The sequence below is a fragment of the Xiphophorus couchianus genome, chromosome 3, assembly GCF_001444195.1.
Source record: "Xiphophorus couchianus chromosome 3, X_couchianus-1.0, whole genome shotgun sequence".
NCBI lineage: Eukaryota > Metazoa > Chordata > Actinopteri > Cyprinodontiformes > Poeciliidae > Xiphophorus > Xiphophorus couchianus.
Genome location: NC_040230.1, coordinates 5,524,347 through 5,543,995, shown reverse-complemented (window position 1 = coordinate 5,543,995; position 19,649 = coordinate 5,524,347). Strand labels below are relative to the sequence as shown.

The following is a 19,649-nucleotide window of genomic DNA, read 5'->3' as shown; positions in this document are numbered from 1 at the left end:
AATGAAGACAACTATGATTTTTCTTACCAAACAATCTGTCCCAGATAATGAGAATTCCTCCATAGTTCTTGTCAATGCAGTAAAGGTTTCTTCCTGTTGAAGTCACATTTTGTGATGTGAACATAATTACAAAACTTTCAGACATGATTGGTGCATTTTATGAACATCTGACTGACTCACCATGATGAACTCTGTGATGTTTGGGCGTGTTGAAGATCCACTCTAGAGGTCCGAGGTCTCTGATCACCTGGAAAATGTCACATATTTTTCACATTGATGATCTTTTAAATAAAACTTTTAACAGGTATTGTACCATGAAAGTGTAAATCTTTTTGTTTCCACTTGAAAATTTCCAGATGGTAATTTGCTATAAAACATTTTGAATTCTTTCTCAGGTTTTCAGCCGATGTTCTTCCAGTACAACACAATGAATGGATGTTATTAATATGGCCGCCGTTAACTTTGCACACAGTTTTTGTTTTCCAACATAGAAACTAGAGACGCACTAAGAAACCAGAAGGTTTCTGTAAAACCTGTAAAGACTATCAACCACCTGCATATTTCCTCCAAGCTAACTCGGCTATAGAATGAACTGGATTGATTTGAGTCAATTTGAACCGAATCTGATTGTCTCCAATATGATTTTAAAGCCGTTTGTCATGTTTGTTTTGAAGTTGTGCTGCAGAAAAACTGTAAAGAACTTAAATTAAATTAAACTGAATTTAGCTCTGCCATTACACCCAGTAATTCCCAGTCTCTGGGCATGCTTGTCATGGTTTCCAGTTCGTAGATTAATTTCTGCAAATAGAATTGCTGCTGCGTTTATTATGCGGTGGGGTGTAATTAATGCACTTGGACGACTTCTGTCTTCTCACACGAAGAGCTGGTTTAGCTTAGTAAAAAATATACAAAACAAAGCATTAAGTATGAAAGTTTCTTCTTTAAACAATGTTTCTTTTTCCAAGTTACAATTCTGAACACTTATTTGCATAAAATGACATAAATTAAGTATTTTCACACTTCAAACATTTACAACATGATCTCACCAGATATGTTTTTATTGTTTTGGCTCATCAAAATGACAAGAGAGAATCAAATAATCTTTTTATTTAGAAGAGTTGATTCAACAAGGAAACAAAAATGTTGCTAAAACTGTGGGAACTTACCTTTTAACCCGGTAATGAGAAGCAAATGAACAACAAATCAAATTTTACTGTCATTTCTGAATGAACATAACGATCTTGGGTAAATATTGCCAAACAAACAATTGGTAAGATGTTATTTTAAGGAGTGTGCACAAAACTGACATGACGCCTCTCATAAACATGAAGGAATCATTAAATGTCATTCAGTAAATAATGACATTTTTAATGCAAAGTTGACACTTTTAATGGACTTTTAATGCAACTTATAGACACTTTTAGCATTAAAAATGTCATTATTTACTGAATGACACTTAATGACAACAGTAAACATTTAGGAAAACTCCTTCATGTTTATGACAAGTGTTATGTCAGTCTTATCACAGCCCTTCAATTAAAGGTTTACCAAAGTAACAAAGTAATCTTCGTTAATGTCCAAGACCAGACGCATGTGAGTGAAGAATAGTCGGGTTTGTTTTCTAGTTTAATTTTTAATTAAACTTTTTTTATTTTGTTGAAAAAACAACAAAAACGGTATTTCTTTCAGTATTATAGTGAAAGAAAAATATAATTAAGTGTTAAGTGTATTAGTAGGCACATGTGTATAATAAGAATTGTATATTGTAATACGTTTGAGTGGCTCTAATAATATGCACGTTTGTTACGTTCTTCAGTCACGTACATATTGATTCTGGCAACACTGTCGCTACGAATAAAGCAAACTAAACAATGTAAGCAAATGTGTTTCACTGTGAAAGAAGATCTGAAACTTCACAGCTTTAATTGTTTTTTGTTCCACAATATCAACTTCAATCAGTCAAATTTAGCCCAGTTTATATTTCTGCATTGGTCTGAACCTGATCTGATCTATCGGTGCAGATGCATGTGCGGTCTGGACCGAATGTTTCATTATTTCCACGTAATGGCTGCTGAGCGTGAGAGTTTTATCTCGAATGAAAGAGCGCCGCTTCACTTCAGCTCTAAAGCTGCGGCCAATAGCGTGCCAGTAAATTCACATGACATCAAAAAAAAAGAAAGAAAGTCTATAAAGGAGGTATAAATTACATCCTCTGAGAAAATTGTGATTATTACAACTTTTTTCTCTAATAGTGCACTAAAAGATGGAGGGAGGGCGTTCCAAATCCTCCCACTGCCTGTAATGGTCCTGGGGATTGTAAACGTGATATTCCCAGTCACTTTAAAGGCAGACAGAGTGGTTGTGCTTCTGTTTGGAATCTTTCATAAAATCTCATTATTTTTTATTGAACACAGGTTCCACACTGCACCGCCGAGACGAGAAAGCCTGACTTAACCGACAAATTGCAACTGGCATAAGAAGAGAGATAACTTTAAAGAGTTTTCAGTTAAACATTAACTCTGCCTAGCGACAGGAAATGGACGGGTACGCTCACACGACGCAAGCGCTGAACAGAAAGTAAATGTAATGCTTTTTTGCCCACCGCAGAATATTCCTGACTGCCATGTTTAAAATCGTCTAATAAAAATGTGTTTTTTAATTTAAGGCCTAACTAAATACATAAATATCAATATTCTGCAGATTTGAGCTCATTTTGGGATAATCCAAGGTGTTTAGCTGCAGCTCAATTTTTTTGAAAATCCACAGGTTTGTTTATTTATTATATTTAAAGCATTTCATAATTACCTCAGTGTGGATCCAGAACTGGTAGAGAAGGTTTAACTGTATATGAACAGCAAAGACGGAGGGAGGAACAGCGAGAGCCATAGGAAGGTAGAAGATCTGAAGTGGACAAAACAGGCAAGCAAGACACTGTGTCAAACAATTTAATACACAATCATGAGCAAAAAACTCTATTTTATATCATCTGCAACTGAGAAAGTGTAATTTTAGAAAATACTTACTGTAGGACAGGGTCACTCAACAAGCTCCCTTACTTATTGAGATTCATTTGGTTCAGAGTCTTTTCTTTTTAAAATTTGTTGTAGTTTTTAAATAACCACCCTATTATGTCTATTTTTAGGATTTAAAATGAATATAAACAGAATTCTGTAAAAATAGGATGGATAGTGTTTTTCTGCCATTTTTTTAACCTCATTTTCATGTAAAATGATGTAAAATTTAACAAAGAATCTCAGCTTCCATCTTAATGACAAAAAAAACCAGATCTAAAAGCATCTTATTACGTTTAGTGTCATACTTTGTAGAAATTCAATGGAAATAGTGCAGGAAAAATACATTTGTTAAAAACCCGAATTTGTTATTATATCTATATTTAAAACGTTAGTTGGTTCCATTTATTCTTTAGCCAAATGGTGTGATGTGATTTGAGAATCCAGAGTCTATGTGGACACTCGTCGCGGCGCGTTTTGAGCATTTGACTCGTGCCAAGCGCGTCCGACACGGGAGTTAGAAAATCTGAACTTTTGCTGCTGGACAAAGAGCGTCAACCAATTCTGCAGGCGCTGATGTGGGTTAGCAAGTCATCAAACTGGACTCAGGTGAGACAAAAACGGCGCTGATAAAAACCCTCGCCAGCGCCCAGCTAGCTTGAGAAACTCACGAAACCTCTAAATTGTCTGGTGAATTCAAAGCAATATCCTATTGATTTCAGAGAATAAAACCGAGCTACTCTCAATATTTAATCCGCTATTGTTCAAAGTAACCAGAAGAGGAAAAGAAGGCAAGAGGCTCAAACCGTCATCAGCTGTCACCGGTGTTTGTTCGATAGAAACCGAACACAAAATGTTCAGTAAAGACATCCGGGCCTCCGTTATGACTGCAGAAGCTTTCACTGCATAATATTTTGGTACCACTTTCTCAATTTCTTCCGCCATATTACAAAGAGATCGACAATGGAAAACAGCGGCTCGTCCCAACACGCGTCTAGAGTAACTTCAAAATGCACACGCCTCAAACTCGAAGCGCCGGACGCGTTTTTGACACGCGAAACGCGTTCGGTGTGAAAGCACCAAAAGGTAGAGCCATTGAGGAAGGTCCAAAGAGCCGCAGACTCCTGATCTATAGAAAGGTCATACAACAATAAAGACAAATAAAAATGGTCGCTGTTGTTCAAGAATTTTTAAATAAGACTCTCAAAACAAGATATTGAAACTTGTTTAAGTACTTTAGTTTTTTTAATATAAGTCAGTGTATGTAGTGGACAGATTTACACTCCGGTGTGTGGTCTTATATCTGCTGGTCTAAAGACTGCATGACATCATCTCAGGTCAGTAATGTGTAAAGTAGAGCGCGAACTTAATTACGCTCGTCACTGTTGATAAACACTGACAAGGCTTTGGTTTGGTCCACCTTTTTTCCTCCATCGTCACCGCAGCCAAATAGGAAACCCTAATGTTCACAAATATCAGACTTCAGTAGTAGCTGGGCGTTCTCCTGCTCTGATTTGTTTTGGTGTCGCGTTTTAAAGCCACTGGGCGGAACGCTGAGTCCCAGACATTAAATGTTCTGGTAGTGATCAGGTTTCAAACACCACCATATTCATTCAGTACCAAAACATTTCAGTGTGAACAGATTTGTCGCTACAGCTTTCTAAGCATCACTCAAGTTGGAGCATTTGAAGGTTTCATTGTTTGCAGATTTAGAGCTTTAGTGATTATTTACAGCAGCAGATAAATAAACTAGATGTGTGATTTCAGTAATGAACAACAATGAACATTTGGAAGAAGAAAATTCTGACTACAAGGACGATGCTTATTAAACTGTTAATAATTTCCAGTTAATTATTGGATTTGTTGAGTTGTACTAGAAAAGAACAAGTAGAAACTTACCCAAGAGGTGAACTGCTGGGTGAGCGACTGTCTGAGCGCCGTGGTCAGGTTGTAGTACTCTGAACTGTGGTGAACCTGGTGAGCAGCCCAGAGGATGGCCACCTCTAAAACATTACAAACAGAACATTAATGAGTTTATTAGTTTATTCACTAAAGATCTGCTGCTGTATCAACCTTCCAGACCCCTCAGGTCTTCATGTTCTGGTTCTGCTCTGCATCCCCAGAACCAAACAAGGAGAAGCAGCTTTCAGCATCTATGCACCCCAAATCTGAAACAAACTTCCAGAAAACTGTAAAACAGCTGAAACACTGAGTTCCTTTAAATCTCGACTAAAATCCCACCTGATTAGAATTGTATTTGAAACGTAATCAATTACGAATTTAATGATGGAACTTGACTTAATGTAATGTTTTGTCGATTCTATGTTGCATGACTTTGTGTTTTTGTGTTTGTAATGATGTAAAGCACTTTGAAATGACTTGATGCTGAAATGTGCTATACAAATAAAATTTGATTGATTGATTAATTCACAATGGGCCATCGGCTACCCCTGGTATCTGATTGGTCAGTCTACTGACTCCCACCAAATCAGTTTGCTCATATATTTAGTGTTTTGTTCCTTGTCAGTAGAGGAATGAAATACCTCTTTTGTTGTTTAACAACCACCATTAATCCATTTTGTTGTTGTTAAACACATTAGATCAGAGCCAAGCAGCTAATTAACATCTCATCTATGATGTTTGATCATGGAAAGATGAAAAAGCAGCATCAGACTACTGCACAAAAAACTCGTCATAAAGGAGAAAAGGGAAGCAATTAAACAGCTGTTTGCAGTTTGTAATCTTAAGTTGAATAGAGTTAGCATAGCAGTGCTACAAATAGAGTCTTTGCAACAACGTCATTTAATCATTCCAGGCACCATGATGGACGTCAGGAGTATTGAACAGAGCGACTAAAATTGTTTTCCCAAGTTGTTTTTGCCAGTTTATTCATGGCTTCTACTTGTTCAAGTCGAGCTCATTTGTCTGTAAACACACCTGGGTGGGGCTCATAGACGACGGTGTGTAGAAAAGTTTGAAACAGCTAGCTTAGAAACTGACGCATACCTCCTCCTTCCTGACATGTTGATCAAATTACCGACTTTACCTGACTTCACACCACATGATTTATGTCACTATGTCATAAACAGTGTTTCCCTTTACACCAGAGCAGCCTTAAAAACATACAAAAGACGAGACGCTAACCAGCTAAGCTACACAGGCTAATTATGTCATGTGCGTAGTATGCAAAAACTACACAGTAGATTAGTTTGCTACAGTGGCTGATGGCACAGGCTAAATTTTCTAGTCACATATTTAGCCTGTTTAGCTTAGCGTAGTTTGGGTAAGTAAATTGTTTTGTTATTCAAGCTTTGGCCCACTTTTTATTGTAATCCAAGAATGCAGAAGCTGCAATTTTAGTGGGGCACTTTTTGTGCCCTTGACTGGCCTCCTTAATACAAAAAAGTGCATTCACACACATAAGTGCTAAAGAGCGGTAAACAGCAGAGTAACGATATGAGATTCAAGCATGGACTCCAAACCCCTACCAGGGATTTATCCCAACACAAAGCCCTACTCCCTCACTAGACGAGTAACTGTACACCTCCACCCACAGAAGGAGCCATTTTAAAAACACTCCTGGCCAGCTGTGCTGAAAACGTAACGCTTGAAACTGGACTGGTGGAGTTTGAGCTATTATGACTACACGGGTGTTTGGCTGCAGTTGGTTCGCCTCCAGCTTGATGTCCCAGTGCTCCAGTTTGCATTCCTCTGCTATGTTGTGATACTTGCTACATTAATATCTGTGTTACACTTCATTTTAACATCCAACGGGAACATGCTTGTTAAGTTTCACTGGATCCCCAAGCTGTTTCCGGACCACCCCGTCTGGCCTGTGCTTTTTGGCACCTTCCATCCCACTTCTGCTTCTGCTGCCGTCTGAGAGAGAAATGTAGCCTTCAAATACTGTACAAGTTTGAGCTTTAGTTACATAAATGTGGCTCTTTGTGCTGAATTTCATTGAATATGGTCTTAATTTTATAGCGAGATACCCTGATTAACAAGCTAATTAGCCATTTTACTCTGTTAACTCAGATTTAACTAGCTAAAGCAGCTAATTAGCTACTGATAAATTAGCTTGTCTTTGACTTTCAAACACCAGAACAACAGAGTAGAAATATTTAGCACAAGCAGTATTTCTATCGTGGAACTGTTTCTGTATAAATATTTACATTTTTTATGTTTTTACTTTTATTTCAGATCTGAGGCTATTACTAGAAAATTACACTACAGGCAATAACAATACTATAAGCCAGTGGTTCTCAAATGGGGGTACGTGGAGGTACTGCAGGGGGTACGTGAAGCTTTTCAAAATATCTTTAAAAAATCAGTAGGCTCCTCATAATAAGTCTTGGGAAAAATTATTTTGTAAAAAGTTCAATAAAATATAAATGTGTGTTCATGCACTGAATTTTATATTCAGTATTTACAGGGTATTTACAGCACTGTACCTCTTTTTTATTCCAAAAATGCTTTGCCCGTGTCAGGGGGTACTTGAGTAAAAATATATTTTTAAGGGGGTACATCACTGAAAAAAGTTTGAGAACCACTGCTATAAGCAATAAGAATAATCCATGAGGTTGGATGTTTAGAAAAAAACAATCACACACTATTTGTAAAATCTGAATTATTAAAATTCATTGACATAGAACTACAGACAACTGTCTACAAATAAAAAATAATTATCGGAAAACATTCAAAAAAAGTTTAAGACTGTAGTAAAATTATAAGAGAGGAAATCACAGTTTAAAATATACAAATTCAGAACTACTATAAAAACTTTTGTGCATCAATAAGTGAAGTTAAACTGTGGAACAATTTGAATATCAAACTTAGACAATGTCCAAACAAACAACTGTTAATTATTTTACATTATTTTAATGTAAACATATGATTATTGATAGTATTATTCTGTTATTGATGCTAGCTTTGTTTTAGTGTGATAAATGTTGATCCACTGTAATAAAAGTTAAACAGATACTATATTGATAAGCGATTAAATACAGGCTTAGTTGTTATATGTAAATATTGTAATAAATCTAAGATTAGGTGGATAATGCAACAGTATATTAGAGCCATGCTAAGAAAAATAAAAAATATAATAATGACAATAACGTTGTAAAATTACAAGAATAAAGTTGCAATATTATGACTTCTCATAGTATGATTTTATTCTCATAATTTTTAAAAAACAATTTTCTTAGTGTGGCCCTAAAACTCAGTTGTAGAAAAGGGATGGGGATATTGATAAGTTTATACTTTTACCCACTCTTTTAAATATGTAAAAACCAAAGTTTTGACATTATGTTTCGTGCTGTAAATATCTTTTTCACATGTTCAAAAAACCAACTTCATGTTCTATTTTTACTTCATTTGTTTTTATTTTATTTTATTTTATTTAGTGGCTTTCTTGACCTTTAAAAAACAGTAGATCTTCTGGAAACAGGGTGGAGAGAGAAGGTGAAGACATGCAGCAAATGGTCCGAGACCAGGAACCAAACCCAGGACAACCGCGGCCTCCGCACATGGCTCCGCCCAGCGCCTCCTTAGCTTCTGCTTTATTATCCAATACTATGAAATCTTAGTGTTCTTGCTCAACAGCATCACTTCAAAAACACCAAATCTTACCAAATATTTATGGTCTTCTTTCTAGTGCAAACATATTAGTACAGTTGAAATAAGACAAAAACTAACTCATAAGTATCTTTTTAGCAAAATATTTGCAGTAACGTTGTGATGGAAGTCGGAAATGAGGGACGGGAGTTTTGAACAGAGCGACTGAAGTTGTTTTCCCAGTTTATTTGTGGCTTCTACTTGTTCGGGTTGAGCTCATTTGACGTAAACCCAGAACATCGCAAAATGGTGCTCGGGATGACACCACAATCCGTGGGAACTATTTTGTCACTGTTTGCAAAGTAAGAACTGGCCCGGTTGGGAAAATTTGCACAGAGGAAGAGAAAGTTTCCTTGTGTCTGCCTCGGTCAGGATCTGTTGCTGACAACGCAGCCTTTTCTGTCACATCATTGATCGCTGCTTCTGCTGTGGCAGAGAAGACGTCAGTGGCCAGTCCGTTGTTCTCAAACATGAGGTTCCCTGGTCTCCAAAACAACAATGTTGGTTTGGTAGAGGAGGGAGAAGCATTGAAAGATGAGCTTGTAGATGAGGGGATAGCTTGTTTTGTTTGTTGCATCAAACAAAACAAGCAGTTCCTCTGATGCAGGTTTAACTGACATGAAGAGCTCAGAGAAAGTGTGCCCCGAATTGTTGAATTGCGTAAACATTCACAACCAAAATGCAAAACAACATTTATGGTATAGATGTCTACTACTAACCATGTGAATACTAACCTTATTCTGTTTTGCATTTGCTCTCCTTTGCTCATTCGCTTTGTTAATACTTCCACACTTGTCGCTTGTGTAACCAGTTATTTCTGTATACTGTGTTATATGTTTGAATATCAAATATAATCATTGACAAATTTTTAAATTTTTAATTTGTAGGTTCTCTCCGGGTGCTGCGGCTTTACAAGAATCACGACTGTTAGGTTAATTGGTCTCTCTAAATTCTCCTTAGGTGTAAATAAAAAAGACATTTCATGAATAAATTATCAAGCTTCTATATATTGCTGCTACATTTTATGTTAGTTTTGTCTTAATTCAAGTGTACTTAGATATTTGTAGTAGAAACACTAAAATACTTGGCAAGTTTTAGTGTTTTTGCAGTGACCGTCTTACTTAAATTGTAGTGTTATGCAGAGTCAGTGATGCCACATTGTGTTTAAACGTCTTTTAATGTTGAACACAACATTAATACATTTCACCTTAAAGAACAGTGTGTTGTCGGCTCTAGTGTGTACGTCACTTCCCGGTTCTACTCCAACGTAACCTTGCGCATAAAATAGTTCCATTACATCACAGAAATCACATTTATAATGTCAACACTATGAAAAGTAGTGTACAAAAGTTGCAACATCTCACAGAAAGCAGAAGCTTTGCCTACCATGGATCACTCTAACACAAACATTTAAAATTAAAATCTTCAACTCCTGCGATCCATAAACTTAAAGTGTAATGCAGCCAGCAGTCATGAAACCCTGTGTGGTGGGTCTGCAACACCTGAACAAACACACAGCTAAGAACTGAAGGTAAGTGTTTTGAAAGCAGAGACATGCCACCATCTGTCTGTTCAGGCTTTAATAAGTGAAGCTGAGTTTTAATTCCTCAAGTGTTTGGGATACCCCAAGTGAAAGCTACTGCTCCCGAATGTTACTTCACACCTTTCTTATTTAAGTGTTAAGACTAGATTTTAGCAGGTGTGACTGGATAAAAGTCACAAAGATTGTTATTTTAGGTAGAACACATGGTGGCTAAATGGTGTGCTTTTTTCTTAGGATGATTAAAAACTGAAAGGTCTAATTTTTCAAAAAACTTCATTGGACATTTCAGTACAAATTACATTTCTTCGGAGAAAGCACAAGTGAGGTAAAGCAAGAGAGAAGAAACCTGACTGGATCAGCGGCAGCCAAGAACAAAAATTATTATATTTCTTCCGCTCTGAACTATGGGGGATTCGACGATGAATAGTCCCACTACGGGACATACTGAGAGGATAATCCAGCCTTTGTTTAATTCCAGCAGCCTACGGCATTCACAATTTTTCACTTCACTAGAGCCACGCTTGGCAGGGTCTAGGACGAAGGGCGGCTAAGATTGATGCTTGTTGTCACTGATAGGAAGTTGGAACTGCTAAGCTTCACTGCAGGCCCATGTCCTCATCTGAGGACGTGGTGGGACGCTGCATAGTTTGGCTGGGCTTATTCAGGAGGGAAGCCCTGCTGACGATGAGAACCAGTACCACAGAGCCCAAATTCAAAGCTACAGAAGACAGAGCTCCGGTGATCTCTAAATCTGGATTTCTTGAGAATAACAAGGATGTATGGACGCTAATCAGGTGAAGGATATTTATGGCACTGTGCATGAGACTTAGAGAAAATATGTAGGAAATTATTTGTAATATTTCAGCAAAACTCAGCTTTAAAAGAAAATATCAGCAGCAAACTGGGTGCCTTTAATTTTAGCTGACTCATGCTGACAAAACAAGGCTAATCATGGTTTAAAAATCATAAAATCAGTTACAAGAGTGGTTTCCACATGTCATAACACTGCAAAAACACACAGTCTTACCAAGTATGTTTGGTCTAAATTCTATTCCAATTCTACTCCAAATAAGACAAAACTAATTTACAAGTAGCTATTAAGATTGCTTTAAGTAAAAAATTCCTTAACATTGATGAAAAAAAAGTAGTTCGACTGGCAGATAATTTACCTTATAACAAGACATTTTTCCCATGTTATAAGTGAAATAATCTGCCAATGGAATAAGTACTTTTTCATCTATATTAAGGAAGTTTTAACTTAAAACAAGCTCCTATAACTTGCTGTAAAGTAACTTCAAAGTTAGTTTTGTCTTAATTCAAGTGTACAAAAATATTTGCACGAGAAACTAGACCAAAGATACTTGCTAAGATTTTGAATTTTTGCAGTGAAGTGACAAAATTCACACAACTTTAAACATTTTTGAGGATAGTCTCCTAATTAGCTATGCTAACAGCATTAGCCATACCAGGCTGCGTTATTATGCCACTTTAAAAAGCAATTCATTACACCCTGACAAGCAAAATTTCATGATGTACTGATTTTTTTTTTTTTTATTGAACTTTGTCAGACAGCCAAGAGGTTCAGCTTTGTAGTAAAAATGAACAATACCGCTGATAATATTTGCTCATCCATCCAAATGATTGAATTCAGGTGTTTCAAACACTTTAATGGCCACATGTTCACACTGAAGCACAGCCATACAGGCTGCTTCCAACATTTATGAAAAACATGAAAAGAGAGAGTAAAAAGAGAGTAGTGAAAATGTCAGTACCTGCGTTTCTATTACGAATGTGCACAAAACTTTGTAAATGTTCCACTAATTTCGCAATTGCATTAAATAATAAACACGATTAAAGTCACACGTGACTGAATTTGGTCAGTTGAAAGTCATTAAACACCAAGATCCTACAAGTCTTCTTCGTGGTTTAATCTGATGGTTAATCTTGTGACTGTTTCCATTTTGCGAAATAAACCAATTTTGGTACAGAAAAAAATAAAATAAAATGAAATCACCTCATCTTGGCACAAAAACGTTTTAGCAAAAAAATTTTCCCATTAAGCGAATTTATTTTCAAAATGTCAAATTGCACAATTATAAGATAAATGTAAACACATCTACTGTTAAGACATTAAGATTTTCACTGTACCAGACCAAATCTGACAAGTTTTTAAAAAACAGTCGAGCAGGAAGGCTAAAATAGATTTATGTAAAGGTGTATTTACAGGTCAGCTGAAGCTCAAGCAGTTCTGACGAAAATGGAAAACTGGATCATGTCACACCAGTTCTTTAACTGAGACTCCCTGTTAATAAAAACACATTTTAAAATCTTGTTTTCTGGTCTCTGATGAGCCTCCTGCTATTTATTGTTTCTTTATTGCTTATTTCAGACTTACTGTATCTTTAGCTCTTATTTTCATTTCCCTTTGGGATAAATAAAGTTGATTTGTTGATAAAGTTGATGGTTACTTAACCATCTAGATCCATTTGCTCATCAGAGACCTGATTACTCAAGAAACGTTCGTTTTTTTAATTTGTCCTGAAAACATTGTTGTTTAATGTAGCAAAATATGACTTGTACCAATTCTTTTCGGTCATGTTTTGGTGATTTACTCGCAACAAAATACAGTAAAACCAGCTGACCAAACATGCTAGATCTCCGCTTGGGTTGCTAGGTAACGGCACAATCTGTCCCATATGACTTAATCTGAAGGTTTTTGAAACGGCTCGTTTTCCAAACACAACAAAACATTAACGTATTGCCAAACATGGTTGGGTGTTTTTAGAAGCAACTGAGACCAACTGGAAGAACAAAAAAGTGCAAAATGTGAATTTTCTTGTATTTGGAAACGTTTGGAAATGTTTGTGTGCTTCTTTTACAAAATGTGTACAAAGCCTTGTCAATATTCCCCTAATGCTGAAAAAACACAATTTTTCAATTGCGGTGTTTCCATTAAATAAGAAACACAACTTTAAAAATGACCTGAATAAGTTTGTTTATGCGATAAATCACAGAAAACATGCCGCGCCATCATCCTCCAGCTACTTACTGTTGTCTTCTTCTTCATGGTTTGTGCCAGTGGCAAAATCAGATTGCTGACTATGTGACTTGTGTGATGCAGAAAAAGTTTTTCCATTGCAGTTTTGGGTAAGAAACTAATTTCGGTGCAGCCAAAAGAAAAAAAATCACCTCATCTTGGCACCAAAATACCAGCTGACCAAACATGCTGGTGCTCTGTTTAGGTTGCCAGGTAACGGCACAATCTGTCCCATATGACTTAATCTGAGGGTTTTTGAAACGGCTCGTTTTCCAAATACAACAAAACATTTACTTATTGCCAAAAATGGTTGGGTGTTTGTTTTTAGAAGCAACTGAAACCCAATTAGAAGAAGAAAAAAGTGCAAAATGTGGATTTTACAAAATAGGTCCCCTTTAATCAACTATCAATTGCCTTATTAATAAATTTAAAAAAGCAAAGTTTATAATTTGACAACATTGAAATTTCAGCATTAAAAGAAGCTGTGGACTGATGGCACAGAAAGTTTTGTTTCAGGATGATGTTTTACGTTTTTACTCTGCACTATTGAATGGGAGTATGACACATAATCAAGGAGCTACAAATTATCCACAGTCATGTAGCGTTGCAGAGTTAGACTTTGACAGACACTGTTTACGTCCAACTCAACTGTGGTTGCAGCAATGCTTACATAACCAGAGTCATATAAATGCAGGAACCAAAGTCCTGCTGAGCTCCATAAATCCAGCTCCAGTAAAGTGCGGCTCTAAGTGGACACGACTGCAGATCTGTACCTTAAATAACGATGCTATAAAAGAAAAATTGGACAAGACAAAAAAAAAAAATCATTTTGGAGGTAGATTCAAAATGACATCCTTATAAAACGCTTTTATAGTGACATCAATCAGCTCTCTAAATCATCACCCCAAGCGACAAACTCCTGGCACTTATATGCAACACCCTTCGTGTGCATTCTTTTGAATGGTGGGCTGCGCTGTCAATCAGAGGAGTAATGGGCTGTGAACAGGCCTCCAGTGTTTGGACTGGAGGGCTCGTTGGACAGGGTGCCAACCCAAACAGGCAGCGCAGGACTCCTCTGGATGGTGGGCCGTAGTCTCCTCAGCCGCTGCCATACTTCATGCTGTCCACACAGCTCAGTCACACACGCTAATCCAAACACACTAACCCCGGTCAGGCCCACTTACGGCTCTGACAAACATGGCATGAAAACTGCGGAGCGACAGAGACAGGTGAGGTAGAAACGTATTTTATCAACATTAATATTCCCTTTTTGAATAATGAAATCCAGAAAAAAAACGTTACTTTGCTCTCTAACAAATCTTCATTCAGCAGGTTTCACATTGCAGTTACATAGCTCACCATCCAATCTTTTGCTTTTCTTTACGCTCTGCAAAAACACCATATCTTACCAAGTATTAGTGCAAATGTTACACTTAAAATAAGACAAAACTAACTTACAAGTATCCTTTCTGCAAGGTATAGGACCCTGTTTTCAGTAAATACTTTCTTCATATTGATGAAAAACTACTTGTTCCATTAGTTGATAAATTTGCTTATAACGACATTTTCCCCATGTTATAAGTGAAATAATCTATTACTTTTTCATCAAAATTAAGGAACTATTTACTTAAAACAGGCTCCTGCATCTTATTGATAAGTTGCTTTTTTGTTAGCTTTGTTTTAATTTAAATGTACTGAGATATTTGCACTGAAACTAGACCAAACTACTTGGTAAAATTGTGTGTTTTTGCAGTGCACTCTAAAATCCAGGATTTATGATTGAATCGTGTGATTTTAGGGTCTTTTCTCATAACACCTTGGTTCTTTATACATCAGTTGTTGGTGTCAAGATACATCCAGGAGCAACAGCAAAGCCAGCAAGACAGCATAATGTCTCATTATTTTGAAAAACCAACCTCTACCTGACATGAAGTTCAAGACGTTTGGAAATGCAGCCAACATGTTGGACAACTGACACAAGAAAGAGGAATATTTAACAAAAATGGGTAAAAACAAATTTAAAACCTTCACCATCATATATTTTTATCTCGGTTTCTCTCCCAAACAGTTGAAAGATTTTCAAATCGATATTTTACAGCAGATTAAGGAGTTTCATAAGTGAGAAAGCTCTATGGTCAGAGTTGTTGTATAACTACCAAACCTGAATATAGAGGCAACAGAAGATACAGGAAAAATATTTCAACCAAAGAGCAGAGATAAAATATTATGGCCACAAAAAAGGAAAAGCATAGAAACAATTGAAATACTGTAATCTCACACCAGGTCAATGTTAGGAGTAACTGTCATCTTGTGGCGCTTTGCTGGTCTCTACGGTTTAATTTTCATCTCATCCATTGAGAAAACGAAAAGATTTGAGAAAATTATAAATCTCTCCAAAAGGACCGAGATGCTTCTGTCAGAGAAAACTTGGAAAATCAGATTACAGTCAGATTATTGTGGATATTATGTTTGTATAAAAGCCCAAAAAATGTGCTTTGAGACTTCCCTGTGATCTCTGAATAATTAATAGAGTCCAAGAGACATTTTGTACTAAATATGATCAAATACCCTTGAAGCATTCCTGTAAAATATGGACACAAAGACTGCGGTCAGTCCAGAGACAAAACAGTCTCTAAATCCACATATTTCTTACTTTTTTTCCCTGTTAAAGCTAACATTACAGCTTACAAAGATAAAGAAATGGTTTGTGTTTATATTTCACACTCCCTCCCCCCATCCGTTGGACAAGCGGAGGTTTTCCCTCAGCCATGTCTGCAGTCTAGATCAGCTCGTCCATCAGCACTGCTGACACAGGAAAATCTGTCCGTGCAGCGCGGGAAGCGCATGAGGGCAGCAGACAGTCGAGCTGGGGCCTTTGCTTAGCTCAGCAGCCTCCTCGCTGATCATAACAAGCCTCCTTTTCAACACTTTGTTAAAGCCGTTCGCTTTCGAGGCCCGGCGGATGCCATCTCTCTGTGATGTCTGGGGCTTCATTCTCAATGAAGGGAAATTCTTTCACCTTCTTTCAACAGGCGAACCGGCCTGGACAGAAACCTGTATATCACTGTTAATGTTGTCTTTGCCTCCCAGGAGGCTTTTCACTTCATCTCCTGTGCTGCCGCGAGCGAAAGTCCCACATCCTGACCAAATCAGACCAACAGAAGCAGCAAACCAAGCCAGGGGCCTGAATCTCGCCGTCAGACCGTACAACCTGTGCAGAGCCAGGAACTGGCCGTCACAGGGAAGATTTATGGAGCCCCGGCTGTTGGGGGGCCATGCTGACCTGGCCCTCCGTCCCACAGACAGGAGGAGCTCCGTTTTTAAACAAAACACTGCAAAAAAAACAAATGATACCAAGTATTTGTGGTACCGTACCTTAACACAACTGAAATAAAACAAACCCAACTTACAAGTAACTTTTCAGCAAGATATAGGAGCTTGTTTTAAGTCAATAATTTCAAAATATTGATGAAAAGGTTCTAGTTCCACTTGCAGATTATTTCACTTATAGCAAGACATTTAACCCATCTTATAAGTGAAATAATCAATTACTTTTTCATTAAAATTAAGGAACTATTTACTTAAAACAAGCTCCTATATCTTGCTGATGAGTTACTTTAATGTTAGTTTTATCTTAATTCAAGTGTATTAAGAAATTTGCACTAGAAACTAAACCACATGTGTCAAACTCATGGCCTGGGGGACAAATTTGGTCCGCCATACCTATTAATGCGGCCCTCTGGACTCTAAATTACATTAATAAGTTCCTCAGTTTTTCACAAATCCTCTAAATTCACACAAAATCAACAGACCCCCACATTTTTTCTGATTTTACTGCAAAGTTTTCTCAAAATTGGTCAAAAACATTGGGCTTAATAGACTCAGCCTTACTTGACGTCAGGTTATAATCCATCATTGATACGGCAAGTAATAAAAAAGAAAAAGTCACATTTGACATCATACATTAGCACAAATATAAAAAGCCCTTACATATATTTCTAAATTAGCATCACAAATTATGTGGTTTTGATTACAAAATGCCACAAAAGCAATCACAGAATATTTATGAGGGCTGTTGGTTCGACAGGAGAGAAGGCAGGATGAATGTAATGGACTCATTTAGCTCTTTGCAAAGGAATGATCTGCAAACATCCCAAAAAATGTACACAATAAAAGAGTTTGTACACTTTTCCCCACAGGAAAATTCAAGAACTTTGTGAAGCATTTTCAAACTTTTCCAGCACATTTTAGAAACAAAAACAACACAAATAAACTATAAAAAAAACATAGGCTCAATTCACTGTTATATAATTTATTACTATCAATATTTTTGAGGTAGTTTTCTACATTCAAACTAAAATATAGAAACATTTTATGTTTTGAAATGTCTCCAACAGACTCAATGCACCCGACTGGTCTTAAAACGAAACAATAATTAAAGAAAAAAATATAATCCATCCATTTTCAAGGTTTGGAAAGTTCTTGAAAGTGCTTCACATTCTTGCTGCCCCGTTTAGTAATAAAATAAAAACTAGCTAAAATTCAGGCATTTTTCAAGGATTTCAAGCACCTGCAAATTGTAATAAACAAATTTAGAAGAAAAACAAGAAACACGTTTCACATCAAACACTAATGAATCTGAGACGTAACTCAATGCTTCAATAGAAAAATAAAGAAAAAGAAAACATTTCTTGTAATAGCTATATTGTAATGCTTAGTAAAACATTTTCCTTTAGACTTTAGTTAAATTTTACATATCATGTAAATGTTTCAGATCATCAAACATGTTTTAATATTAAACAAAGATAAAAACCTGAGTGGTGTTGAAATTTTTGCTGGGTTTTTTTTGAAAAAGTAATTATGATGAATTGGCTAAATTATCAACAGGCTTTTAGTCAAATTTCACAAGCCAAACCCTTTTGAATAAAAAAAAATAATCACTTTATCAAAACCTTTTTGATAACATGAAGTAGTCAAAAGTTGTAAAAAAGAAAAAAAAAAGAAGAAGCTAATACATCTGCTCTCGATCTAAAAAACTAATAAATCAAGAACAGATGAGAAACAATTTCACTGACAACTATCAGTTTGGAAAGTTTTTCTGCAGCTATTAAGGATTTCAGACCCCAGGGAGCCACAATTAGAGGACATTATCCACAAATGGAGAAAACATTAAAGTCGATTGGTTGGTAAAAAGGTGTTAAGGTGTAATGGGCCACCAAAGGAAAATGCTGGTGTGCTGATTTAAGCACTAATATTACACATGGTGGGAATGCAAATATCTTTAAATGATGAAAACATTTATTGAAACGAGAAGCTTTCCAAATCAACCTGGCCCCATCTGATTTCCCCTTAAACCCAAGACTTAAACACATTTTTAGAAAGCTGGGTTTAATTTCACATCCAGAACTGATTACAATCACAAAATAATTTAAATAACCTGCAAAAACACAAAATCTTACCAAGTAATTTTTGTCTAGTTTCTAGACACTTAAAATGAAAAAAGTTAACTTAAAAGTAAGTTTTCAGCAAGTAGAAGCATATTTTAACTCAATAATTCTTTATTATCTATTGGCAGCTAAATTAACTTATAACACTGGAAAAATGTATTGTTATAAGTTAAATAATCTACCAGTAGAATTAGCACATTTTCATCAATATTACTTACTTAAAACAAGCTTCTATATCTTACTAAAAAGTTACTTGTAAGGTAGCAAACTTGAAATAAGACAAAACTAAGATATTTGCACTAGAAACTAGACCTAAATTAGTTGGTAAGATTTTGTGTTTTTGCAGTGTAGGACCTGTATGACAACATATAGTCGACTAAAAGATCTCAAACAACAAATTATAAATTAATCAGGAAATTTAAGAATAGATGACACAATTTGAGATCTACCCTTCTGGAAAGTTATCAAAGGCTCATAAATAGCAGAGAGACATGAGGCATAAATGAAGAAAAGAACAAACTTATAAAAATTACTCCAAGAGGAAAACCTACCAAAGCCTCTGCTGGTCATCTTCTATACCACCATTATTCAGTCTGTCCTGTTTTCATCCATCTTTATTTGACTCATTATGAAAACAGGACAGGACCAGAAAAACAATCGGGATCATCAGGACGGATCTTCCCTCCATCCAGGACTTGTACAGTCTGGATATATCTGCAGACCCCACACATCCTGGACACAAACTGTTCAGACTTTACCATCAGGGTGGCGCTACACACAAAAACTCTAATCACAAAAACAAGTCGCTTCGGAGACGAACACCTCTAATGAACACCTTACAGCCAGAGTAGTCGGGTATGTCGTGAAACAAAATGTTTGCACCCTCACATCAAACCTTTGTTTTCTGAAAAAGAATCAGAAACTGAACCGTTAGTCTTTTTTTATGTCCTCTAAAATTTATGCCAAAGTCAAATTCCTTGTTTGTCCATAAAACTGTT

At 36.4% G+C, this 19,649-nt stretch overlaps 1 protein-coding gene across 3 annotated transcripts in view; it reads right to left on the bottom strand.

Moving 5' to 3' along the window:
• The window catches only part of agmo (alkylglycerol monooxygenase), a 76,528-nt gene that overhangs the window by 34,750 nt on the left and 22,129 nt on the right, over positions 1–19,649 (bottom strand). For all 3 annotated transcript variants that reach the window (XM_028013221.1, XM_028013222.1, XM_028013223.1), the window contains 4 exons: positions 4,911–5,014; positions 2,806–2,901; positions 181–247; positions 28–93 (listed from right to left, as the gene is read on the bottom strand). In XM_028013221.1, coding sequence (XP_027869022.1) covers positions 28–93; positions 181–247; positions 2,806–2,901; positions 4,911–5,014 — 333 coding nt within the window. The remainder of the gene's footprint in view (positions 1–27; positions 94–180; positions 248–2,805; positions 2,902–4,910; positions 5,015–19,649) is intronic.